This window comes from Eumetopias jubatus, unplaced genomic scaffold (genome assembly GCF_037043125.1).
Source record: "Eumetopias jubatus isolate StellerSeaLion01/CBP00866 unplaced genomic scaffold, mEumJub1_p1.0 scaffold_1, whole genome shotgun sequence".
In the NCBI taxonomy this organism is placed as follows: domain Eukaryota; kingdom Metazoa; phylum Chordata; class Mammalia; order Carnivora; family Otariidae; genus Eumetopias; species Eumetopias jubatus.
In genome coordinates, this window is record NW_028274807.1 from 106,070,822 (window position 1) to 106,097,983 (window position 27,162).

Below are 27,162 nucleotides of genomic sequence, written 5' to 3' on the forward strand. Positions count from 1 at the left end.
TAGAAATGAAAAGTCCCTGGAAACTAGGACGAGTTGGTCACTCTAGGTGGAGCCAAAACACACACACACACACACACACACACACACACACACACACACACACATCCCAGCAATGAAATCTTTCCATAAAGCAACTAAATATTAATGCCAAGTTGGTTTTTCTCTAACAATTGCACCCGCACATATAATAGATTGACAACCTCATGGGCTACTAGTAGTCTAAATGTGAAAAATACAGTAAACAGAATAAAACTGAAAATAATCTTTGATTCAATCTTAACCATTTTCCATGGTTTATCCTTATAAAATTCCAGGACCCCCAAGAAGACTACTCCCACTGCCCAGCTTTACATTTTCTTTGATCACCAAAATGGAAGCCAAGAGTGACTTACCTCATCTGAAATCTGACCTCCAAATGTCACCCATGTTCCTAGAAAAGAATATTTGCACATTATTCATAATCATTTTTCTAACATTATGCATAATGAGAGGAAACTTTTCTTACAACAGGGCTCCTTCAGTAGGTTGTTCACAAAGGTATCCAGATAAGAGGCACATGGGGTGTCTGGATGACATCCAGCCTTCCTCCCTTCTTCAGTAAATACTCTGCAGGGGTCTGCATCCCTCCTCACTCAAAGGGCTCATATATGCTAATGGCAGCCCTGTCCTACAAAATGCTTTTTCTTCTGATGTAGGACCATGAATGATCGTGTGCAAGAGTGTGTTCTCCCAAGCCCATTGTGGCTACATATGCATTTTGGTGAAGCCAGTAGTTTTGAAGGTACAAGAGAAAAGGTACACGAAGCCGCCATTTCTGAACATGAAGATAAGACCCTGTGTTGTGGTTCTTCCCTTCTTTACCTCCAATAAGGGACTCTGCTTTGTATTCCCTGTGACCTTTCAAAAGGAAGCCTCTCAGGTGTCCTTCCAGTCCCCACTTTCAAGCCCCAGGAGGTGACACTTAGGCGCCTCCTCTGTTACAACCTGCTACTCCAGAATGGAAATTTCCATTGGTTTAGAGATGGAAGCAAGAGATGGAGGCAAGAGCTGGAGTGAGGGTTGGGAAGGCAGGGGGAGATCTTTGGCTGCGCAACCAGCAGCCAAAGATTTGCATTTGTAAAGCAAGAGGGAAGCAGACACTGGCTCTTGCCAGGCCAGTCGGTAGTCACTGCAATCATTCATTCCCTCCTTGATCCTTTTTGTTTGTTTTTATCCGAATGATATGCCTGGTAAAGGCACTGCACCCAGGTGCTAGGGACAGTGACCTAGTTCCTCCCTCCCAGGGGCTCACAGTTTACAATACCACAAAGCCAGACTGAGGCAAACACAAAGCAATAAGGGAGGGAGAGCTCTACCTAGGCTGGAGGGAGGTGGCCCTCCCGAAAGACTTCTCGGGAGAGGTGACACTTTGGTTGAGTTGCAAAGGAGGTGACCTAATGATGAAGGAAGGGACAGGCATTCCAGGTACAGCTAGGAGCCCAGACGAGGTTAGAGGGGGGCAAACATCAGCGTGTGCTGACAAGCTGTGGTGGGCCACGGAGCAGAGTGAGGACACATGATGCAGAAAGGTGGGGGGAGGGGTGCAGGAGAGAGAGCCAAGACACAATCAATGCTGTGGCGCATACAAAGAAATGTGTTTGGAGTTGTATGTTTTGCGTTTCATAACAGTCATAGTTAGCATTTATGGAACACCTCACAAATGCTGACAGTATGCTGAGAAACATGTATACTTTTGTCTCTAATAATCTTCGCAAACTTACAAGCCAACTGTATTATCCCTCCTTCCAGATGAGGAATCTAACGTCAACCAACCTAATAAGTGAAATACCCAGGATTCCCCAAACAGGCCCGGCTTCAAGAAGGATATCCTTTTCACTGCATCTCACTGCCTCATTAGAATATTTCCAAATTAATTATGGCATTTGGATTCCATACTCCCTAGAAACAGGCTGATATAATTGTGTCTTTTCTCTTCTTAGTTTTCAGGGACTATAACAAAATAGGATACAAATTATTTTACTGTTCCACTTGACATCCCCGGGAGTTACAGATGGGCAGCCCGTACTTGCAGACTTGTATAACCTGTCTAGAACAATGCTGACCCTCTTGGTATTTTTAATAAATTTTGAATAAGGTACCATTATTTATTTATTTTTTTAAAAGATTTATTTATTTATTTTTGAGAGAGTGAGAATGAGAGAGAGAGAGTACATGAGAGTGGGGAGGGTTAGAGGGAGAAGCAGGCCCCTCGCTGAGCAGGGAGCCCGATGCGGGACTCGATCCTGGGACTCCAGGATCATGACCTGAGCCGAAGGCAGCTGCTTAACCAACTGAGCCACCCAGGCGCCCAAGGTACCATTATTTAAATAATTAGAAAATTTTTCTTTAAAATGATTTCCAGCTTCTCTTAGCAAGAGAAGGCTGGTGTCCCCCACAAGGTAGACATGCCTTGAATCGGAGAGGCAGTGCCCTCTGGGTAAGGGTTATGCCCTCCCTAGTTAGTGAAAGCCTGTGCTTGTTCCTTTGGATTCAACACTGGAATCAAATAGCAGTTGTTAGTTACTGCTGTTTTTCTTATTGTAAAGTTAAGAAAAAGGTGAGCTTGTACATCTCCTAAAAAAGAGAAATAAGTATCAAAAAAAAAAGAGAGAGAGAGAGAGAGACAGAGAAGTAGGAGGGCACTTTTGAGGGGTTTGGGGGGTTGGGTGGGAATACTGTCCAAACAAAGAATGTGTGCACAGAAAAATGACAACTTAAGGCACCATAAAAACCAGCCAGGACTGGTGTACAGAAAAGATGGGCATTGAAAAACTATTAAGTTTTTCAAATGTTTTTTTCAAACATTTTTTGTTCAAAAACAAAAACGGTAGTGTTTGTTTTTGAATGAGAATAAAATAAGCGATCTTCTGTGAAATGTAGTTCTCTATTAAAAAAAAAATTGCCTGGGCATCAAAACCTTTTTACAGACAATGCTTTTTATAAGAGTTTCTTTTGAATGCAGCAGAAATTATGTGTCCAGAGCGTAAACAAGCATTTGCAGACGGTAGGGTAACCAGAAACGTTGTAGCTCAGCATGTTAAAAGTCCGGTTGAGAACTTTCAGGATAAGTTAAGTTATTGGTGGCACTTTCTGTTGCAGCAAATGAGAACATGGATATAAATCATTGCAGATCATTAGTTGTATTTATTTGTGATGTGGAGAGAATTTTAGAGGGGTCAAAGAACTTTTAGACCAGGAGTCCCTGAAAGGCAAAACATCAGGAAAATGGCTTACTTTGTGATGAGAAAGTGTTCAGACCATTGGATGGAGAACACACTGTTCCAAATTGTAAGGGCTACTACAGGTTGGCTCTCACAGAGGGTAGGGTTGATGTTGGATTTGTCAAGCAACAGATCTGGAGTGGCAATACTTTGTAGGGGCACTATGCCTAAGTCCATTAATTTCATCACTCATTAGGAATTGCTTTGGGCTAAAAAGCTGAAATGGGACAAGTAATTAGTACCAGGAATTAGCTATTCTTCCGTATCTTGGAGCAAAATCAGGTCAGTGTTTGGCTGATAAATTTCCTGGCTTACTTGTGCTGTGATACTGAAGAGATTTCTTTTAACTGTTCATGTCATCAGAGGAAATGGTCTCATCTCCACTTAACAGCAAAGATTGGCTCAAAGTTACAAGCTTCTTACTGCTGTTACAACTCATTTACACCTTTTGAACATTTTTCTATAGGGGCATTTGCAAGTATTTGTACAAATGTCTCACTGGCTTCTCTCAGTCCTGACAAACCTGGAAATCTTTGGGAAATTCATTTGTTTAGGAATAATGTGATCCAGTTTCTTATGTTGAAATCAGTTTCCAGAAATGAAAACAATAGCTTGAAATTCATTCTCCAAAACTAGGCCATTGAATACTGGATTTCAAACTTTATGAAAAGAAACTAGCATTATTTAGCTTACCTTTCTTAGTTTAAAAAAAAAAAAGGTAAAAATTAAGTAGGCTCCACACCCAGTGTGGAGCCCAGTGTGGGACTTGAACCCTGAGATCAAGACCTGAGCTGAGATCAAGAGTCAGACACTTACCAACTGAGCCACCCAAGCACTCCAGTTAATTTTTGATAGTACAAATGAAGGGCTATGATTTAAAGTTATTGAACAGTAATACAAAATGGTATTGAAGACTGAATACGATAATGTTGAAAGCTGGGATTATACACACATCTTGGAGGAATCACCTTACTGGTAAGAACCATTTACAAAGATGTGATCCATGTTGGGAGAGCCTTTGTTTAGGGGAAGCTATATTCCAAAATCAATCTGAAAAAAACTACCTCCTACCGCCAGTTTAAGTATTTAACGCTATATTCTGTACATTACAGTGAAAAAATGCAGAGCCTGATTGACATTTTGGTTCAGAAGAAATAGATGTCAAGCTTTTGATTTCAAATCAAAGCAGTAATGAATTATGAAAAATAAACCAAGAATAATTGTTTTTCTTTTTCAGTTAAAATTTTTTAATATAAATAGAATATGTGTATTATATATATATTTAGATTAAGTCACATGCCTACACTATAACTTAGCAAAAATAAAGAATTTGGTGCAATTTTTGGAACTTTGTTATTCTTACATTCAGCTCACATTGTTCAGGTCTGCTACCTCCCTGGTCCTTCTGACATTTCCTACTTATTTATCTTAGTTACTTGCTGATAAACTTTTACATCTTTTACCAGGGAGTAAACTGTCTGAGGGTTAAGATTTTATTCCTCTTACATCCACAGTCCTAGAATGGAAGTAAGTCCTTAGTGGATAGTCGATACATTTTGGTTAAATTGTATTGAATTGCCTTTTTGACTGTTAATCTAAAAAATACTGGGATAGTTTCCCACCAAACAAACATGTTTATTTTGACTTACAGAAACGTGAGTAATGCTCGTCAACAGCTCTTCTAGCCCCTAGGTGATTGATGTGTTCCTCCCTGTCCCCAGGGGCCCACCCAGCCAAACCCCCTCCCGGAGAAGAACAAGGGAAGGTCCTTCTCGTTGGCTGCAAGGCCTCAGTGGGGGGGGGGGCACAGTGTAGGCAGAGCTCCCCTGCCACCCCCAGCAAAGAGCTACCACTTACAAATAGGGCACGTACCCTTCTGACTGTGAAAGATGGGGCAGCAGCTTTCCAGACAGGAGAACTTGGCTTGAATGATTTTACTCTTCACCGCACCCCTCCAGAAGATAAAAGGTGGTTTGCTAGTTAATAGGATTCTTAAAACCCTTCTGTGACACGTTTCCTAATCATTTTTCTGCCTCTAATGAGAACATGCTTTCTTGCGAACTAGAATGGTGTATGATTATTTCACTGTGAAATCTCAAATTAGTGGGATGTTACTTAGAAGGTAATTTTACTAAACTGACACTTGTTATTTCTAGCCTTTTAAAAGCAGAGTAGAAAGAGAACTTTGAATTGTTATTGTGTCTTCTGATAAAATTCCTTTATACAGCAAGGAACATATGCTTTGAAAATCTGTTTGTATCCAGTGCATACAGCTACCATGGCATAGAAAAGTGATTGAAATGTAAAAAAAGAAAACTGCTTTGCACATGCATGCGTGTGCACATGTGCACACACACACGTCCCCCCATCTCAGTTACTTAATTGCCTTATTGGTGGTTTATAGGGTAATTGCTTCTTGCTATTTTTTCGGGAAACATGTCTATCACTTAAGTAACCTCCTTGTTTGAGTATGAAGAGACATTTATTTATTTATTATTAATATTATTTATTATTAAATTCAAATAGCCAACATATAGTACATCATTAGTTTTTGATGCAGTGTTCAACGATTCATCAGTTGCATATAACACCCAGTACTCATCACATCACGTGTCCTCCTTAACACCCTTCACCCAGTCACCTCACCCCCCAGCCCCCTCCCTTCTGTAACCCTCAGTTTGGTTCCCAGAGTCCAGAGTCTCTCATGGTTTGTCTACCTTTCTGATTTTGAAGAGATATTTAGACATTTGGATGTAATAATGTTTGTTCAAGTAGGCTACCTCCCTGGCCCTTGAACATCTACATCATCATAGCACAGTTATCAAAACCAGGATATTAAAAAAAAAAAGCAGGATATTAACATTGGTACAGTACTATTAACTACATTGCAGACCCTTTCTGAATTCCAGTGGCTTTTTTCTGTCCCAGCATCCTATGCAGGATCCAACGTTGCATTTAGTCATCATGTCTCCTTGGGCTCCTCTGATCTGTGACCATTCCTGAGTCTTCCCTTGTCTTTCCTGACCTTGACACTTCTGAAGAGTAGCAATCAAGTACGTTGTAGAATGTCCCTCAATTTGGGTTTCAGTCATTTACGGTTATAGATTTGGTGATATCCTTTCCTATATTGCAGTTTGACCTGCTTATGGTTTGGATTCTTTTTTTAATAACTATCAAGAAGGGATTATATAAGTGCGGTTGTAATATTTATTATGCCACAGGTAAGTTTTCTATTCTCTTTCATTCGACTAGTATTTATTGAGTATACCATGTGCCAGGCATTGTACTTAAATTATCAGGATATGCCAGTGAACAAACCCAAAAATTATTTCTGGAGCAGATTTATGAGGAAAGACAAAATAATAAGAAAAATTAAAAATACAGTACCTACTGATGAATGTTAATATTTTGTAAGTCAATAAAATATAAAATACATAGTGCTTACTGACAAGTGTTAAAGAGAGTCATTTTTATAAGGCAGGGATAGGGCATATGAAATGTCAGGGGGTGAGTGTTGAGATTTTAGATAGGGTAGCCAGAAAAAGTTCACAAAGAAAGTGGCTTTTGAGAAAAGACCCAAAGAAAGTAGAAGAGCTCACCAGGCAGCCATCTGGAGGAAAGGTGTTCCAATTTCAGGGTGAACTATGGGGAGGGGGGCTTGCTTGCATGTTCAAGATCAATGAGGAGGACCGTGTGGTCAGAGAAGAAAAAGTGAGGTCTGAGGAGCCATAGAGAACTGATCATATGGGGTCATGTCAGTCATACAAAGGACCCTGGACAGGCCAACAAGTTTTGAATAGAGAAGTGACACAGCCTGACACTCTTCGAAATGGAACATCTGTGGTGTGGAGGACACACCTCTGAGGCTGAGTCTGACATGTGAGTCCCAATTAGGAGCCCGCTGTGATAATCCAGGTGACAACGGGACAATGGTTTGGTCCGAGATAGTAGTAGTGAGGATGGTGAGAAGTACCTGAATTTTGGATAGCTTTTGAAGGTGAGCCAATAGGATTTGCTGATTAAAAGGACGTGGGATATGGGAGAAAGTGAAACTTTAAGGACAACACCATGGTCAGAGGAAGGGGAGAATGGAGAACCAATTCAACACATTTCATTATGGATTTAACAATTCTTGTTTTGCAAGTAGAGCACATGTCAACTCTAGGTAGTCAAGGCTGACCAAATGGTCAAAGGGTATTTAATCTAGAGGTGTGCAGAGTTATTAATCTGTTATATCACTGAAAAGTTTAAGGTTCGACATTCAAGCTTAGACAACTCAAGGGGCAAAACTCATGTCTTTACTATCTCATTTGAATAGAATTATTCCTAGAGGGAGGTGGAGCTGGAGGTGGGAGCATCCCCTCAAACTGCGTTGGAAAGCAAGAAACCATGTAAGCCCAGGACCACTGCTGATTTGGAGGAGGGCACACGAAGCTGTTGGCCACCACCTGAGATCAGATCCAGGGCATTACCCGGTGTGCACTTTCCTGTCTGAGCTTCAGGCTGAGCCTTCTGGGAATGGAAGCCTTTCTCATGTCCTTGTGCCCGATAAATCCTACTTATTCTTCAACACCCAGCCTCTGAATTCAGTGCTGTGGGACACAGTTCCATAACACTTCTTCTGGTGAGTCAGAGTGAGTATTTTAGTGTTTTAGGTCCCGTGCCAACCTCTTCATTTCTAGTTTCCTTACACACAAAATTTGGAACCTCAAGCTTCCTTCATCTCTATGATTTCATGATTCTGTGGTTGGACTTCGAGGGAAGAAGAAGTTACCCCCTTCACCCTTGTCCAGCTACTTTGAACAAACCACTATTATTTGTACTAACTGTATTGCTTTGTAGCTAGGTAATTTATTTTCTCATTTGACTTCCCCATCAACTGTCCTGAGGGCAAGGCCAAGTATAATTTTTAATCCTAGCCCTTGAAGTGGAGCCTGCACACAGTAGGTACCTAATAATCATTTGCTGAATCAGTAAATAAACATTTTCAAACCATGGACATTCCAGCCCTAGCAAGAAGGGGTGTCTAACCCAGAACATGTGCAGCATGTCGGTTATTTCCCTCACTCACTACCCTGGATGAGTGGTCTTCAGCTCTGGCTGCACATTTACACACCCCTGGGAGCTTCAAATGGTAGCTTTTAACAGTCCCTTACCAGACCAGTTAAATCAGAATCTCTGGGGACAGGACCTTGGCATCAGAACTTCTAAAAGATGCTGATGTCATTCCAATTGCAGCCAGGGTTGAGGACCATAGACTCTTCCCATGCTGAGATTTTAGTATTTCCTCCTTTTCTTTATACCTGTGTAGTTGCCACTGATCAACTAAGTACGGATCTATGTCTGCGCGCCTGGGAGATAGCTCAAGGTTCCGTCTTTTTCCAATGGTGCAGACAAAACGTTCTTCCTTGTTCTGGTTTTGCATCTGTTGATGTTTTCCACAGAGCCTGGCCCTTATTTTTGGATCCAAGCTGCAGCCTGGTTTTTCATTTTTGGCTCCTAGTGTATTGCTAATGAGCATCTGGCCCAAGTTAACAAATATGATAACAACTTAGCCTTTTCTTTTTTACTTTGATTACCTCTTCTTGCAAGAACCAGTAATACCACCCGAGCTCTGGGGAAGGGGGAGGTGAAGGGGGGTACTTTCACACCTGCACTTTGATAAAAGAGCTTGAAATAGCAATGAAAGTAGGTAAGGAAGTGGTAAAGGCCATGCAGAATAAAAGTGGGCTTTCAGACAGGTAAAGTGCAAGTAGTATTCCCATTTACGGGCAAATCTGGAAGATCTGAAGCATTCCCATATTTTGTAGATGAGGAAGTGGAGTGGTAGAGAAGTATCTTTCCACAGTTGGTTAGTTGTGAGGTTTCCAAGGCCTCGGTCTCTCCCAGCCCGGTGCTGCTTTTGGGTAATGAGGCCTCGCCTCAGGCCCCACCACTCTGCTCCAGACAAGTGATATGCATAGTGTTTGTTTTCAGTGCTTGTAATAATACCCTGCTTTCACAAAACTTCCTATGTTCTTCCCTCTGCCAAATGCCTCCTCTCCTGAACGTTCCTTATGATAAGCTTTACACCAGTTTCTGCCCCCAAATTGCCTCCTCTGTGAAGAATGGCACACACTTGCCCCCAATCTTCTGAGCCACCTCCACCCTCCCACATTCTCACAACCCAACCTGGGGACAGGTTTTTTAACTTGCCTTCCCATAAGACCTCATGCACAAAACCATCCTGGCCTTTAAGCTCTTAAACCCTTATGAACCCTGGAGCCAAGGCTAAGGGCCAGGCAATAATGAGGTGTGCCTGTCACTGAAGGAATTCTGGGGCACGGTGTACCAGTGGACAAGGCAGTGGCAAAGGGGAGCCGGTCTTAGATTAGGCCAGGTTGGGGTGGAGCTGGCTGGACCTCCCAGAAAAACCTGTGCAGAGTTGAACCCTGGAGCTTCTTCTAATGCCTGTGTGTAGCCTTGAAGTTTTGAGGGTTAAATGGCTGGGATTGACATTAGGTTCTTCGTGATCCTGATGGAGAATGTACAAATATTTGATATTTCCTTCTTTCTTTGATTTAAAGTTTCATGTACTTCAGTGTCAAGGGATACTGCCAGATCCATTTTATTTTAAGATATTTTGTTTTGTTCCAGGGCAAATCTGCCTGGAAACATTTTGTTTTGTTTCCCCATGAATCTAATCAGTTAAAGTTTAAAGACTAGGACACAGTGATGGAAGTATTGGAGGCAGGATGGGGGCATGACTTTTAGAAGAGGCAGTTTGGTGTTAAAAAGCCCAGCTGTGGGGGTTGACATTACTCAACAGGGACTGTAGTGAACATAACATAGGAATGAAATTTCACAGCTCTCCATCTTGCACTAGGAAACAATGACCCACTCCCCACATTTAGATGTTAGATTTAGTGATACATAGTAAGAAAATAGTACGGAGTTTCCTCAAAAAGTTAAAAACAGAGCTACCCTACAACCTAGCAATTGCACTACTAGGTATTTACCCCCAAAATACAAGTATAGTGATCCAAAGGGGCACCTGCACCCCGATGTTTATAGCAGCAATGTCCACAATAGCCAAGCTATGGAAAGAGCTCAGATGTCCTTCAACAGATGAATGGATAAAGAAGATGTGACACACACACACTGGAATATTACGCAGCCATCAAAAAATGAAATCTTGCCATTTACAATGACATGGATGGAACCAGAGGGTATTATGCTAAGCAAAATAAATCAGAGAAAGACAAGTATCGTATGATCTCACTCATATGTGGAATTTAAGAAACAAAACAGGAGCATAGAGGAAGGGAGGGAAAAATAAAACAAGACGAAATCAGAGAGGAAGACAAACCATAAGAGACTCTTAATCATAGGAAACAAAGTGAGGGTTGCTGGAGGGGAGGGGGGTGGGGGAATGGGGTAACAGGGTTATAGACATTAAGGAGGGCATGTGATGTAATGAGCACTGGATATTATATAAGACTGATGAATCCTTGACCGCCACCTCAGAAACTAATAATACACCATGTGTTAATTAACTGAATTAAAATAAAATTAAAAAATAAATCCATAGCTTAAGCTCCTTAAATTTCCTTATGTAGATAGGATTCTCAAATTGATTGATTTAGCACCTTGAGCCTATTATGAAAAGTTAAAATAAAGCCAAAAAGATTCTTAGATGAATTTTTTTCTCAGTGTATTTTAATTTTGTGCCCACACTATTGAAATAAATATTATAATTTTTATAACTAGAAGCATTTTTTTAAAAAATCATTATTATTTCACTGGGAAATCCACTCATAAACAAGGGTTTCAATAAATTATAGCTCTTCCTACTTCCTGAACATGAAAAAGAGGCAGTGTTTATATTTTGTTAGTATTATGTATTAAGTTTCTTGGTTAAAATTCCTCATTCCTCATATTTTTTCATATTGATAATTACATGCTGAAAAGATTTCTTACAGTGACGTTTCCAGGGCACTTATAACCACCATGCATCATTCATATACCTTATTCATTTTGTTCTTTGGAAGAACTCCTATAAGAGATGTACAGACTAGTTATTATAGGTGAAATAAAATGGAATACCACAGCTAAATGGAAATTGCTGTTTTGTTTTTATTTTAAACAAATTAAAGTATTTTCAATATCTTTTTTTTAAAATGGATCTGCTGTTAAGATTGAAAGTCCTTTTTTCCTTCTCTTTTTTTTTTTTTCTGTGAATTCCTAGCACAGGACCTGGAACATAGTATATGCTCAAATATATATATATATTTTACATATATATATATATTTGATTTATCTTTTGCCTTTCCTCAGAAGTTACTGTGAATGAGAACTCTCTAAAGAACACTGCCGTCAAGAAGTCTGAAAATTGTGACCTCCTTTATGTTTTCTTTTAGTTCTGAAAAGTTCATATCAAATCTTTATCTTTGTGTAGAGATGTATTTTCTTGATGGTTCAGTGAGTTCTTGTCTCCCCAAACAGTAAAGGTTTTGAATAACTCTGGTGTATCTGCACATAAAAACCACTGGGTACATTCATAGGACTATCAGGATATGCTGAGAAATAAATTTTAATTGCATGGCGAGGCAAAGAAACTTAGTGAAAACCAGATGAGGGTAATACATTGTAATAGAGAATGAAAAATATTTTATGACAGTCTTCAAATATTCCCTGTTGGACTCTGAGCTTAATGATTTTATAGTATTAAATATTGCTAATGAAAGGAGGAATGCAAAATGATCCACATATTAAAGGAGGAATACAAAATGATCCACGTATTTGTTGACTAACAAGTTTTTGAAATGTAGAGAAATTAAAACTGAGGAAATATATAAGGGATAATTTAGGAGAAATCTAAAGATTAAAAAGTCCCCAACCCTAATTTACACTCAAATTAACTCAGCTCCATAGATTTATGGATTTTTACATATAAAAATTAGCTTATTTTATTTATGCCTGCTGGTTACCAACTGTTAATGACTTCAGTTTTTTTTTTTTTTTCCTTCAGCCTGTAACATCCTTCTCCTAATGGAAAATTCATAGCTGTATCAAGTGGATGGGGTATTTTTGCATTTCCCATAGAACTATGCATGGAAGTTTTTTAATGGAATATTTCTAAGTGACAGAGATCTTCCCTTTGCAGAAATTATGCAGAGAAATGTATCATGTTAAAGAAGAAAATGAAGCAATATTAAATCAAAAGCATATTGATATATTTGTAATCTTAGGAGATCCTATTTAATTTATACTCTACATAGAGTTATTTGCCTTTGAAATGGCATTTTATACACTACTGAAAAAGTAATTAGGGTATGGGAGAAGCCTGATCTGGGTCTTGATGTTCCCAGCCAGGCTTTGGCTTTGGGGTGATGGCAGTATAACCACACAGTTCCAATTTTACAGGAATGCAAGGAAACTTCCTAAGACACTGTATGAAAAGTTATCTAGAGATTTAGGAAACCAGAGACATCAAAGAATATAAAAGTAATATTTCTGTGTCAACAATATTTCGGATTATTCTCAAACACAGAAGACAGGCCTTCTTGAGACATTTCCAAAACTACTAACATTTTCAAAACTAGGATAATCTCTCTCAAGAGACCATATAATATCTGGTACATAGGAGGGGCTTTTAAGTGTTTTATGACTGAATGAATTTAAGAACAGTGGACAACAAATGATCAGCATAGAAGTAATGTTCAATAAACTTTTTTATTGACTGCTTATCTTCTTTTCATTAATTCCTTGCTTGGAAACAAATGAGTCTACATGACTCCATCTATGGCTTTTGTGAGTTAGTCGTCTGGGTATCCACTAATCACTACTCTGGTATGTATATGAAAGAACATTCCAGAAGGGGGCTGGGAGGTTCGCATGGATCTGGGAATCATTGTGGTAGAATAACACCTGCATTGTCCCTCTTAAAGCACTGAGAGTCTCTTTTTACTCCTTCTGCTAGCACCGGGGGCCCTGGTTTCAGGAAATAGGGAGAGTGTTCCCAGAAGAAACTCGTGGGGGAGCAAAAATATCTACCTGGTGACTCTCCATCTTTGATCATTTTGTAATTAGTCAAGAACCTTAGGGACCACTTACTATGAGGGACTAGAACTATCTATTAACTAGGGAAGAATACATAATCATGGTGAAGAATGTGCCACCAAAAGATCTGATGCATACCATGCCTCATGGTTCCTGAAGGTCAGGTGGAGAAAAGTCTGCCCACTCTCCACAAGGATAGGGAACGGTCCAACTTATTTACCAGTGTCCCTCCGACACCAAGAACAGAGCTCACTTTTGTGGGTCAACTATCTCTTAGGTCCTGAAATTATTTCTCTTATTTGTCAACAATTCTAAGTGGTAGGTGTTCTCATTTCCTCTCAGTTACACCTGAGATTAAGTGTGTCCATGGAGAAATAGGTTCACCTTGGAGACTTTGCTCATCTCAACAGTGAATGATGATACCCACTCCAGGGTGGCCGGGAGAACTCAATGAGACCGATGACAAAGCCAGCCGGTGCTTTTTTGAAAACTCCGTGTTGTTCCAAGCACCGTGCTACATACTTTATAGACATTGTGTCACTTGAACCTTGTGACCACTCTGTGATTTGAGTTTATTTGCTGGAATATTTGAGGCAGGATGTGAGCCCAGGCACTCTGGCTCCACAGCCTATGCTCTTAATTATTTCAACAGCATATATCAAGTGTCCTAATACAATGCTACAAATACAATGGAGGCTCACTAAGCGTTACTTTCCTTCTTATCTTCCAAAGAGATAATATCTGAAGCACCAGAAGTTCCATAAGAAGGTAAATAACTTTTCCAGAGACCGCAGTGAAAGCCAAAGTCAACATTAGAATGTACCAGTTCTAACCATATACCCATCTTAACAAAGCTTGGGAAAGCTAATTATTTACTTTGGATTATTCAGAAGTGACCCATGGAGAATGGTGAATAGACTAAAACATTCAAAAATGCCACAAAATTCTGAATTTTAATTGGAGACCAAAGCTAAATGAAAAACAAACACCACACCTGGCACTTGCTTCTTGGGCACCAAAAGTGGCAGCCGCGCCCTGCTCTCTGGCTGTGCCTCCTGCACACAGCCTGGGAAGTGAAATTTCTTGGGTCCTAAAAGCTTCCATGCTAAAGGCAGCCACCTGATGAGCAAAGAAAGAACTTGGACAGTAAGCCGGGACGGCCTCCTCAGCTGTCCAGAAGTAGAGTTTGGAGCTCCTTGTCCAGGCCAGTGATCCTCAACTCTGATCCAGTGAATAGGACCATTTGGGAGCTGATGCCCTGCTCCTCCCAAGAGAGGCTGGTTTGGTTGGTCTGAGGAAGAGCCCAGGCACAGATATTTTTTTAACAACTCCTATGTGACTATAATGGCCGCCAGAGTAAAAAACTGGTCCAGGCAGCAGTTGGGACATTGTTAGAATGGACTCGATCCCTCTGTAAGACCCCAATATGACATTAAGTGCTGGGCCCAGAGAGTGCAGAACAACTCAACAAAGAAGGCTGAAGGTGGCCTTGATCCCAAACTCGAGACTGTAATGTCCTGCAGGGTTTTTAGCCCTGACCAAATAAAGGGTTACAGACTATTCTTTCAAAATTCTCTTTAGTGCTTTGCCCTTCGTGTTATTAGTACTATTAACCTTGTGCAAAAATCCCAGTGGCAGTAAATGACTGTAGCAAAAATAGCTTAGTGGAAATAAAAAACGGGTGGAATAAAAAAGAGCATCAGCAGTCTTGTTTTCTGGGACAAGATGACAAGAGACACCAATTCTGATGGAGCAGGGTGCAAGTGAGACCCATCAGTCTGATGGGGTCACGGCAGAATTTCTCCCACTGGTGCCGTGAAGAATGATTAATTCAATATGGAGCTCTAAAAGCTTACCAGAAGCCTAGGCAGAGATGCGCTACTGGGTCATTATACCATTCCTGCATATTTTATTAAGTCTAGATAACGCTTGATTTCCCTTGAATAGGTTTTTATGCCTATGGAACCCATATTCAAACAGAAATAAAAAATTCATTCCAAAGACAAACATAAACACATTTTCAATTTTCTGTGTCACTGTTCCCAGCAGAGGTAATTGAGAATCCACTGTCCTCTTCATATGGCTCAGTGGGGCAATTGGAGACCGACACCACAGCCACTGATCCATGTGACTAAAATGCCAAGACTTCTTAAAGTTACACTGGTATAGGAACTATATACATTTATCACACCTTGGATATTATAAACTCCCAAGTATAAACCTCAATTTAAAAAAAAAATGTATGCATGACGGGCCATGACTATTACATGAAACAGTAGAAAATGTTGATGGAGTGGGCAACAGAAGACCACAAAGGTGCCATGAGATACAGAACGGAACTTGCACACAAGAGAACTTGGGTGGAGGTGTGCCTCATTCATATTCCAAGGATATATAATAAAGATCTGGTGATTAACCTTCGTGTGCTAGAAATTCTCACCCTTGCAGATCTTGTGCAGTTACCTTTCCCTACACACTCTGTCCTTAAAGTCTTTACTTTCTTCCAGTCTAATCTGTCTTCAATTCCTTCCTTGACCCGGAAGTTTAGGAGGTCTGAATGAGGAGATTAAGTATTTAAAAGACTTTCTTACCCTGTTCTCAACTCCATTGCCTCCCTGTTCATGCATCATGGCTGCCCAGCAAAAACCCCCACTGGGATAAATCTGTCTGGCTGCTCATCACCCATAACCAAGATGCTGACCTGTGCTGGAGAAAATCAAAGAATACAGAGACGGATGCATTGTAAATTCTCGGTCTGGAGTTACGATGCATAGAGTCCACCAGTGCTCTGGTTTCTAATCATTTTTCTCCACTGTTTGGATTTCAGAGATGCCCTGCTTTTCTCAACCTCAGGCCCCACTTCCTCTTCCTCCAACATCAGCAGATAATCACACTTCCTGCTTCACAGAGAACATAGAAGCAGACAAACTAAAATCCCCTCTACTTCTCACTCCCAAACCCAGCAACCAATACAGATACAGTTGATGTCCTGCCCATTTCCTGGTGGCCTGCAGCTGCCCGACAGCTTCCTCTGGTACACAGACACCTCATCTCTTTCACCCTCAGCTGGTGTGTACTCGACACTGGCTCCCGAGTCAGGGGACCATAATCTAAGATCACACCTGTCCTTTCTCCTTCTCTTCCCATCACTGTTGAAGGGAGTTCCTTCTATCCAAGACTTGTTTCTCCACAGATCCCCTGGGTCCTATCTCCTTGCTCCTTCTTAGGGACCTCAGTCCGCTGATTATCGGCTCTCGTTACTCTATCTCTTCTTTGCCTGAATTCTACTTTGTTTATTGAATATGAATTTCACCTCACCACTTCGCTTCCTTTTTGTTCATATTTGTCTGATTTTTATTCACCCATTTCTTTATTTTCCATTTCTTTTTGTCCTCTAACATAAAGAACATATCTAGAAACTAGTACTTTTTTTTAATCCCATCTCTAAAACGTGTAATTTGTTATGCTGACACCTATAGTAGGTCCTTTCTCTGGTATTTTATTTTTTGCCTTTAAAAACATCTCCTTTTGTATTTTCTTTACCCATCTTTTGCTCATCTGGTCAAGCCTCATTTACTCACAATCTCCTTATGTACTCTGTACAGGCTCTCCATATATGCACACAGTACGACGAACTGGGCTCACAGTTAGTGAGCAATTAACAGATTGTTACATTTCCTCTTCTGTAAAAGCACGAACATTTGAGTCCTGTGCAGTCTCTCTCCTTGCTTCGATTCCCAGTCCTAATTTGCTGCCTGCTGTGACCACTGTGCCCAGAATGAGCTTCCTAAAATGCATCTGGCCAAGTGACTCCCCATCACAGAACAGATCAATTCCAAGCTTTGTGGCATGGGCTCTGGTATTCTTCTTAATCTCCCCAAAGTCCTCTCATCGTATTCTCTCCCCTATAGCTCCTTCTCCAGGTCATGCTAATTTGGATTCCTATGCTTCTCCTCCTGAATTTATCACTTCATTTACGAAGTATTTATTGAGGTCCCATCATTTCCCTAGAAACATGCCAAGGTGGTGGGGGCAAAATGGCAAACGATAATATGGTCTCTGTTTCCTGGAGCCCCCAGTGCTCTAGGGCATCTTTCTCCCCTTTCCCCAGCACAGTGTCAGGCACAGCTTTGTGCAATCTATGAGCATGAGAATGAACGAGAAGAGTGCCAGACTCCATGCTTGACAGGGATGATCAAATCTGTCCCGGTTCCTGGCCACCTCAGAGCTCACAACCTAAGGCGCAGGTGGTGTCTGAGGCAGCAGACCCACCAGCAGGGCCACGGCAGCCAACCGCCCCTCCCAGGAAGGTGCTGAAAGGGAGGGGGGCGCTGCTTTGCTTGTCCTCCTTTACCCTGGCAATGCTGTAAGGGGTGACAAAGTCAGACAGAGAGCTGCTTTCAGAACTGTCTCAGAGCCAGCCCTGTCTCCTCTCTTAGTCATGTGGGAGTTACAGGTACCAGCTGAGGCTGAGCGGGCTGCAATTTCTGCCCAGTCAGGGCCGAGGGAAAGGGAATAGAGCCGCAGGTAGACACTTGGGAGGGGAGGAGAGTGAGCGACTAAGAAGAAAAATGACAAAGTCCCACAGAAAGCTTGTCTCCAGTCACCATGAGCAGGGACCCCCAGCACACCTCATCCTCCTGTTTCCTTCTGCACAGCCTGAAGAGAGCCCCATGGCTAGACTGTCAGCTCTAATTCAGCTACTGCTCATTACCTCATCACCCATTTTCTATAATTACATGTTGGGTAGCCTCTTCCTCCTATCTTAATTAGTTGTCAGATATAAAATGAACATTGGCGGTATTTTCTGCTTTGCTCTCGTGGAGGTCCTCCTTTGCGTATTTTCATCATCCAGGTGTTAGGATGAAGCTTTTATTTGTAAATGAGCCTGGGGCTCACTGATCCTTCAACATTTGGGGGAAAAATGTGAAGGAAAGTATATTAAAAAGGCAAAGCTACATGTTGCCCCTGAAGAGGAGAGTTTTGGTGATTAGGCAAACCGAGGTCGCAAGAAGTCAATGTGAGCTGACCCACCAAATTCTGAGCATACCTCACACTGTAGAAAAGGCTGGGGGGATTTTAATTTTCAACCTTGGCCACCAAAGACCTAGAAAAAGCTCAGATAAGCTAAAATAAGGGGGGAAGGGTTTTCAGGCTCCAGGGATATCTTCATTTCTTAGAGCAGAGGAATGTAGAGCTTTTTAGGCAAGAGCACTTTAAATTTCCTCTGGGAATGTGCATTCTGTGGTTGAGGTAGACTTAAACCCTTCCACAGCTTCAGGGTTGGTCCTTGATTGACTGAATTCCTTCAGTAATTAGTTCAGGGATGGATACACAAGCCAGTCAGAGCCAATAGATAGGAGGCTTGGAGCTGCTGCAGCCATATAGTTACTCTGAGGGCAGGCTGACTAAAGCTCCCGCTGGCAGAGTTCATAGTCTGATCCCTGCATCAAGCCAGAAGTATCTACTGTCCATGTGAGTCTACAAATTTCTGCTTTGGCTTAAGCTGATATTTTCACTTTGCTTTGGCTGGATTTTCCGTTCGCTTACTCAAGAAGGTTTCGGATTGATTCACACTCAACATCTGTAAAAAGAACTAAGATTTTATTCCTGATTCCAACCAGCCGAGGCCTCTAAGGCATAGGTATGACTCTCCACACACTTCCCTTCCATGTGTTGACCCATAGCTGGTCACCCCTCAGGCATTCATGCCACCCTCCCAGAGGTGGCTCCCCATAGCTCTGCACGCTCTTAACCTGACCACCCCATTTCACAAATGGACAGCATCCCAACTGATTCCCTTGGTTTTTTAGTCTCATGATTAGAGGAACTCAGCTGTGTTGCTGATTGAAACTCTGAAACTGTCTCGAACTTCCATTTGGGTTTTGACACTGCCCAGGTTTAAGAAAATACTCTTATGAATGTGACCTTTATAAAGTTAGTGTGCGGGGCAAAGCTCAAGGCAACACTATGAATAGACTTGCATGTACACAAGGTGTGCCTCAGTCAGACTTCTTCTCTGAGTCCAGGAGCTATGGGCAGGACTTCATGGTGTCTTTAGGGCAATATGCACAGGAGGGAATGTCGGGAGTTCAGAACTTCATTCGGGGCATCCAAGAAAACAAAATGTCTGCACTCTGTTTCAGTCTTACTTTGAAATCTCTTCCAGGGAAAGCACTCTGGATCATGGGCCGCGAGATGTGGCTTGGAGGTCTCCATTCTGTCTGTGGAGCTGATTGCTACCCTAACTAGAGTGATTCCAGGGAGCCGTTCAGCCTCCCACATTTTCTGGTTCTAAAGTAGAGTGAAGGCATTTTCACCCAGGTGCCACCCTGGAGTCATGCTGAACTTGATCACTGCCCATATCATGACTGTGAGAGGTAGAAGCAACCTTCCATGCCTGGTTCTCCAGGAGGAAGCTGAGGCTGGGAAGAGGCTGTGGGCACTTGGAGGCTAGAGGCCGATGAGGCAGAGGGAATCAGGCGGTTGGTGGAGGGCCAGAGGCAGGAGATGCGGGCTCTGCTGTCTTTACCACTGGTCTTGGACAAGACCTTTCCCCTCTTCCTGCCTCTATTTTTCTCATTTGTATAGGGGGTGGTGACTGCAAGGACTAAATCCCCCTCTCCTAAGTGTGAGACCATGTGTATATATGAGTGATCTGTTCCATCTAATTGCCCACATCTGGGTCTCTGGAGGGCTTTCTCTCCCCTGCTACCTGGCTTCATTTTTTTGGATCACGGGTAGCAGGTGAGGGCTACTCATCCTTTTACAGCTGCACTGAGGGAGATGAGGGGTGTGTGCACGGGGGTGTTAGAGACCCCTCTGCATTCTCTTCCCCAGCTCTCCCCTGGCCCCGGGTCTGACAACGTGTGGAACATCAGGCGGCTGCCCTCCCAGGCTGGCTGTATCTTAGCTCCTAATACACTCCAGGAGGGAAGGCAAAGGCACATGGCCAGCAGTCACTGGCAATTCAGGGTGCAGCCAGGTCGTCAGCAACTCCGAAGGATTTAATTCATGAAAGTAGGAAATGAGGAAGCAGTATTTTAAAACAATCTTATAAAAATACAAATGCTTGTTCAGTTTTAATGTATATGCACCATGGCAATTATTCAAGGTAGACGTCCCAGGAAAAGTGACAAGCCTAAAATCCTCTTGTTCTATGTTTAATATTCATGCAGTATTTAAATTTTGTGGGTATTTTGGTCTTAAGATAATTCACTCTATTATACAGCAAAATCTGTAAACTCTCTAAGGGAAGACATTGTACTTTTTAAATGGTTTCTCAAGTGTCTTAGAGGCACTTTATAAATACTTATTGTCATGTTGTTAGAATGATAGGCGAAGGGGCTAGTTTACATTGGCCTTGGCAATAAGAATGAGACTCACGAAGGGTGTCACAAAAATAATATCATCCAAGTTAAATATTTAATGTCATGTTCTCCTAGTGTCAAAATATTTAGTTCAGTGAGAGCATCTCTAAGGCAGAGGGAGACGAGCCAGGAGTACATTCTGCACATAAGCAACACATTAAAAAAGAAGCTCACATGGTTTATTCTTACGACTCATTGCTTTTGCTTTGGAAGCTTCCCTTGATTAGGGAAGGGCATAAGGCAAGATAGGCCCAGGTGGCAGGTGCTGAATGGAAGGGAAAGTGAGCTCAATCTGCTTGCCCCAGGAGCTTTCCAGTCCAGAGAAGCCCCGAGGCCAGTCCTCAGCTAGGCAGATTTTCCTCTGAGAGCCTGCCTTTAGGTGGAGATGCGTCAGGCCAGCTCCAGGGGCTAGCAGAAGGGGATCCTAGATGCTGGCTCACCAGCACCTGTTCATACAAGCATCCATCTCTTTCCACCTGGTTGGGGCAATGGTTTCTAACCCTGTCACCACCTTAGAATCATCAGGGCAGCCTTTTAAAAACACCTGCATTTGGAGTGGGCCTTGAGAGCTTCTCACTCAAGAGGTCTGGATGGACCCTGGTTACCTGTATTTTTATTTTTATTTTTTCAAAGATTATTTGTGCTGCCAGAGCTGAGAAGAAACACCTCTTGAGAGACTTAGTGTAGGCTCTCCAAGGTGTTAAATATTTTACTCTAGGACTTCATTCCTTCAAGAATGAAGTGTGAATGGGCTGCCTAAAGAAGGCAGCCCAGGATGACAGGAAAGGCAGTTTGCACTGCCCAGGAGTTACAGCCTCGAGGCTTATGTAAAACAAGGCCCTGGAGGCATGGGGTGTTTCTTCTTTTCCCTGCTCAAATCCAGACCAAACCCTGTCTGGTAGCAACTGTATAAAATGCCCTTCCTGGCCAGAGAAGAGCCCAGACCTCCTTTGGGATGATGGCATTCTATATGAGCTTCAGTATGTGATCTGCTGAAAAATGAGCACGTGACCACACATCCGTTCATCTGGGTTCCCCTCTCCCCCTATATCGTGTGTCACTTCCTAGAAATATCTAGCTGCTCGGCTTGCCACATGCACCTTTAATGCCTCCTGCACTACCTCTTCACAGCCCCTTCTGTGATGTTTTAAAAAACTAGGAAATGCTTTTATTACTTTGGGTTTTCGGGAGAAACAGAATCTTATAATTTTTAAATAAAATTCCTTATTATATATCTTTTTATATGTAAATATTTATACATTTTATATTTAATTATAATACATATTTTAAAATAGAATATAAAATCTATATTTATAGACTTATTATATATAAAAATGTACACATAGGTACTTATATATATAGAAAGAGATTTATTATAAGGAATCGGCTCACATCATTGCAAAGGCTGAGAAGTCCCAAGATCTGCCATCTGTAAGCTGGAGACCAAGAGAACTGATGTGTAGATTCAGTCCAAGTCTGAAGGCTTGAAAACTAGAAAAACCCAAGGTTTAAGCTGTAGTCCAAAAGCCAGAAGACAAGAGCAGAGGAAAAAAAGGATATTTCTGTTCAAATCTAAAAGTAAAATAATTCTGATGTTCCAGCTCAAGGCAGTGAGGCAGAAGGACTTCTCTCTTACTCAGAGAGGGTCAGCCTTTTTGTACTATTCCAGCCTTCAACTGATTGAATGAGGACCACCCACCCACATTAGCGAGAACGCTACCAGAGTGAACAGTGCAGGGTGAAGTCAGCCTCTTTCAAACACCTGTAGGGGAAGCTGCCCACCGTGGTGTGTCACCTCCCATGGCACGAATCAGGCAGGCCTCCTGCTGCTAACGTGAGACCTTGTGGGCTAACTCAGTGTGGGCAGATAGCCCTCCTAACTGCAGGAGGGAGAGCCCTGCGGATACTGCTCCGAGCCCCACTTCAGCCTGGACTCTGAGTCACAGTGTATGCAGTGGACGTCCTTGTCCCTAACCCTCTCTGGGGACAATCCGTGATGTTGGACCTCTTTCTGTGTCCTCTCCCAACTCCCCATGTCCCGCCTCCATTTGGCCTTCCCTGTGTCTGCACTGATATGCTGCTGGGAAAAAAAACAAAGAACTGGGCTGGCTGGACCCCAGCGTTTCATGATTTCTAACTTCAGCTGGATCTTCGCTAGGACTCTATGTGCTTTCGGCCATTCCTTAGCCATTGATCCATCTAGCCTGTCATTCAATCAACCAATATTTTTGGGTGCCTACTACTACTTGCAGGACAGCGTGTTCTGCTAAAGGTACAACAGGGGTGTAGATTAAAAAAGGTGGTTTCTACTCCCAGGGAGCATACAGCCTGGCACACTCTACCAGGCAGGTGCCCTAAACCTGCCCAAATAGTTCAGTCCTCTGTATTTGCATGTGACCTCAATGGTAAGCATGGGTTTGCCATTGCTAGAAGTTCCTGGGTCTCTATTTCTAGCCAAGAGCCCTCTCCAGTGCTCCCCATGCCTGCTAGATCTCTGAAGCCAGAAGTTGACGGGCTCTCTGGTCATCGCCCCCACGATGCTCCTGCTTCTTTGAGCCCTCCTTCCCCTTACTGTTCCTCCTGCATTTCGTCCTTCTGAGATGTTAGCTCGTCCACCCTGATGCCCCATCCAGGAACCCAGGCATCCTCCTCTGCTCAGGGAGACTTCTCCTTCTGTATCCCCAGGTTGCCAAGCCCTGTTTGTTCTTCCTTCTAAATAATCACCTCCTTCCTGTAGATCTTTAATGCCTCCTGCACTACCTCTTCATCGTCTGACTCCTAATTCATCTCCGTCTCCAGTTTCAACCCCTTCCCTCAATCTAGCCTTCTTCATATAGCTGTCAGAAACAAGTCTACTACATTTGATGATGTCCTGCTCCTGATCCAAGTGTTGAAATGGCTTTTCACGAGGTAGAATGGTGTTTTTAAAAACTTTTTTGTTTTTATTTTTATTTTTATTTTTTGGCAGAAGGATGCTTTTATCCATCCCTTCAAAATGGAATAAGAAGCACTAAAAAGAAATCAACTATTAAGCTGTGAAAAGATATAGGGGAACCTTAAACACATATTGTTAAGTGAAAGAAGCCAATCTGACAAGGCTACATACTCTGTGATTTCTACACTATATGAAATTCTGGAACTCACAACACTATGGAGATAGTAAAAGAATCAGTGGTTCCCAGGAGATAGGGGGAGGGAGAGATAAATAGGCAGAGCACAGAGGACTTTCAGGGTAAGGAGATTATCTGTGTGATTCTATAATGATGACTACACGTGATTACACATTTGTCTAAACCCACAGAACATACGACACCAGGAGATACACATACACCTAATCTAAACTATAGTTTGGGTGATAATGATGTGTCAGGGTAGGACTGTAACAAATGTGTCACTTGGGTGTGGGATGTCGGTTGTTGCGGAAGCTGTGTGTATGTGGGGTAAGGGAACGATCTATCCATTTCTGCTTAATTTCGCAGTGAACCTAAAACTGCTCTGAAAGACAAAGTCATTTATTACATATTATATTAAAAATATATTTATATTGAAAAAATTTACTCTAGGGCACCTGGGTGGCTCAGTTGGTTGGGCGACTGCCTTCGGCTCAGGTCATGATCCTGGAGTCCCGGGATTGAGTCCCACATTGGGCTCCCTGCTCAGCAGGGAGTCTGCTTCTCCCTCCGACCCTCCCCCCTCTCATGCTCTCTCTCTATCTCATTCTCTTTCTCAAATAAATAAATAAAATCTTTAAAAAATTAAAAAAAAATTTACTCTAAAAATTTTACATCAAAATTTCCATTTAAAATTTTTATATTTACATTTATGTTAGGAAAAGTGGAGCTCCTTTGATAGAAGCTGTGGTGATAGAAGGAAGAGGGCAGGGTGAGGTGGATAAGCCCTGAGCTTCACCCCTGAGTGCTCCCCTGGGACCTGGGGACCTCAGGACTTGGAGGAACACCAGCGACCTAGAGGATGCAAGCTAAATGCCTTAGCAAGTCAAACAAGGGCTCTCATGATCAGGTCCGGCTTTCCTTCCAGACGTATTCCTTGAGGTTCACGAACACCTTGTGTTCGCAATATTCTACACATACCCTAGAGTTTCCCCAAGCACCTCCTGCTCCATGCAGGCTCCCAGGCTCACGCTGCTCCCTCTATCTGGAATCCTTCACCCTCTCTCCATTTGATGACTTCAAGTCTCAACTCAAGCAGCACATTCCCTGTGAAGTTGTCCCAAGTTCTTCAGGAGACTGTCCTCACACTTGGTTCACCTTGTTTTCTCCATTATGGTATGCTAAATGTAGTGTTTGTTTCCACATGCTGAACTCCTACTACTATGGGAACCATCTGAGAGCAGAATCCTTGCTGCTTTCATCTTGGTATCCCCTGTACCAGCAAAAGGCCTCGCTTCCTAAATGTTTGCCGAGAATGAACGAATGAATGAATGAACAAATGAATAAATGAACACTACTCTTTCTGTCTCAGAAGATGATCCCGTATCCCAGTAGATGATTTTCAGTCACTCTTTGGTGGATTTACTTTTTTCCCATAAGTTTCTTTGACTTTGGGGCTTGGTAGCAGTGGGCACTTAATCTCCCACCCACCCGCCTGCCATTTTGCTAGTTGGCAGAGCCATGTTCCTTCAGAGGTATCTTCAGTGTATCCTCAAGTTATTTAACCTTTCTGTTCCCATGTACACATGCTCTTAGTTACCAAAAGGAAGCTTAGCAAGTCAAGAAGGTCCCAGTCTGTCCTTATCTGGTAGAGCAGAACATCAGGATTGTTAGCTTTAATTATGACCTTTCGAGTATTTCAGTAAAAGACATCTGTAATGGTGTGATTGCTTGGTACATTTATTTTTTTTTTAAGATTTTATTTATTTATTTGAGAGAGAGAGCATGAGCAGGGCAGAGAGAGGGAGAAGCAGACTCCCTACTGAGCAGGGAGCCCAATGCAGGGCTCAATCCCAGGACCCCAAGATCACGACCTGAGCAGAAGGCAGATGCTTACCTGACTGAGTCACCCAGGTGCCCTGCTTAGTACATTTAATACTTAATTTCCAAAGCCTTAGTTGAACAAGGGCTATAACTGAGCTGACAATCTAAGCCTGAAGCAGTAAACCCGGCTCCACCCGGATTTGGTAGCTGGGGTCTGCAGAGCCTGACAGATAGTCTAAGGCTGGTGCATTATTCCTTTCCATGATGTTTTTCATCTCCTCTGGCTAACAGAGGCAGCTCAGAAAAGTTCTCAAAAAATGCTTATTCAACCAAGCCAACCAAGCCTTGTTACCTGTTTTGAATGAAGTCAGTCAACCCCATGAATTTCTTTGTTTCCCCCTATTTTTCACACAATGTCTTATCACAAGTGTTCAGGCTCTCAGAAAAATGTGAAGCTCAAATCAGGACTTGCTACCCTTGAATCAAAGTTTTGTTTGAAAGTTCACCAAAATACCTACAGAGTGCACGCGCGGGCGCGCGCACACACACACACACACACACACACACACTGGGTTTTTAAAAAACTGCAGTCCTCCCTCTGGAGACTCATTTACATGTGGGACTTAATAGACACCTGATTTTTTTTTTAGTTTTAAGGGCTTTTGCTTGAGTTTTCTATGTACATTTGACTAAATTATTTTTCTGCCATAGATACTATGAGATAGTTGATCTATGATTTTTCACTATATTTCCTAATTTATATTTTCTTAGATTATTTTTTTAAAAAAATTTTAAAGATTTATTTATTTTAGAGAGAAAGAGAGGGCACAAGCAGGAGGGGCAGAGAGAATCTCAAACAGACTCTGTGCTGAGTGCAGAGCCCAATGAGGGCTCCATCTCACGACCCTGAGATCATGGACCTGAGCTGAAACCAAGAGTCAGATGCTTAACCTACTGCACCACTCAGGTGCCCCTAGTCTATTTCTTAATTTATATTTATAGGTAATTTCTTTCAATAATAAATAGTGAATAATTGTTTACCATAAAGCACATTCTCAAAAAAACGAAGGTCAGGCTATCTCTGATAATGAACCTCCAGAGTCTTTCAAATATAAGTAAATGGTAACAAGATCAGAGCCATCAATTAAGCAAATGTCCCATTCCCTTAGATTTATGGTGAACAAAGACCACCCTCACCTCCCAAATCATCGTTCAGGAGAGTCAGAAAAACTCAGGCATCAATAGCCTTCAACATCTTTGAAATACAGTGAAAGGTGGCACAATTAGTTGCTACTGCCTTTAATTCATTTACTACTGTCCCTTCCCTGGTCTCCACAATTTCATTCAATAGGAGCCAAGAAATCCTCCTCCCAGCCCTCCCCAGTGTCTGCCCACCACTCTGAATCCCACATCAATAGGCCCCCAAGTTACAATCACTTAACCACCCCTAGTAATTCTCATGCTTGGAAAATTTTAACTCTGGCTCACTGTCTCTCTCTTCAATATTAGTTTTTCTTTTTTTTTAAAGATTTTATTTATATGAGAGAGAGTGTGTGC

At 42.1% G+C, this 27,162-nt stretch overlaps 1 protein-coding gene across 5 annotated transcripts in view; it reads right to left on the bottom strand.

Moving 5' to 3' along the window:
* KCNAB1 (potassium voltage-gated channel subfamily A regulatory beta subunit 1) overlaps positions 1-27,162 on the bottom strand; it is a 393,964-nt gene that overhangs the window by 83,075 nt on the left and 283,727 nt on the right. For all 5 annotated transcript variants that reach the window (XM_028103061.2, XM_028103058.2, XM_028103059.2 and 2 more), the window contains exon 3: positions 393-430. In XM_028103061.2, coding sequence (XP_027958862.1) covers positions 393-430 — 38 coding nt within the window. The remainder of the gene's footprint in view (positions 1-392; positions 431-27,162) is intronic.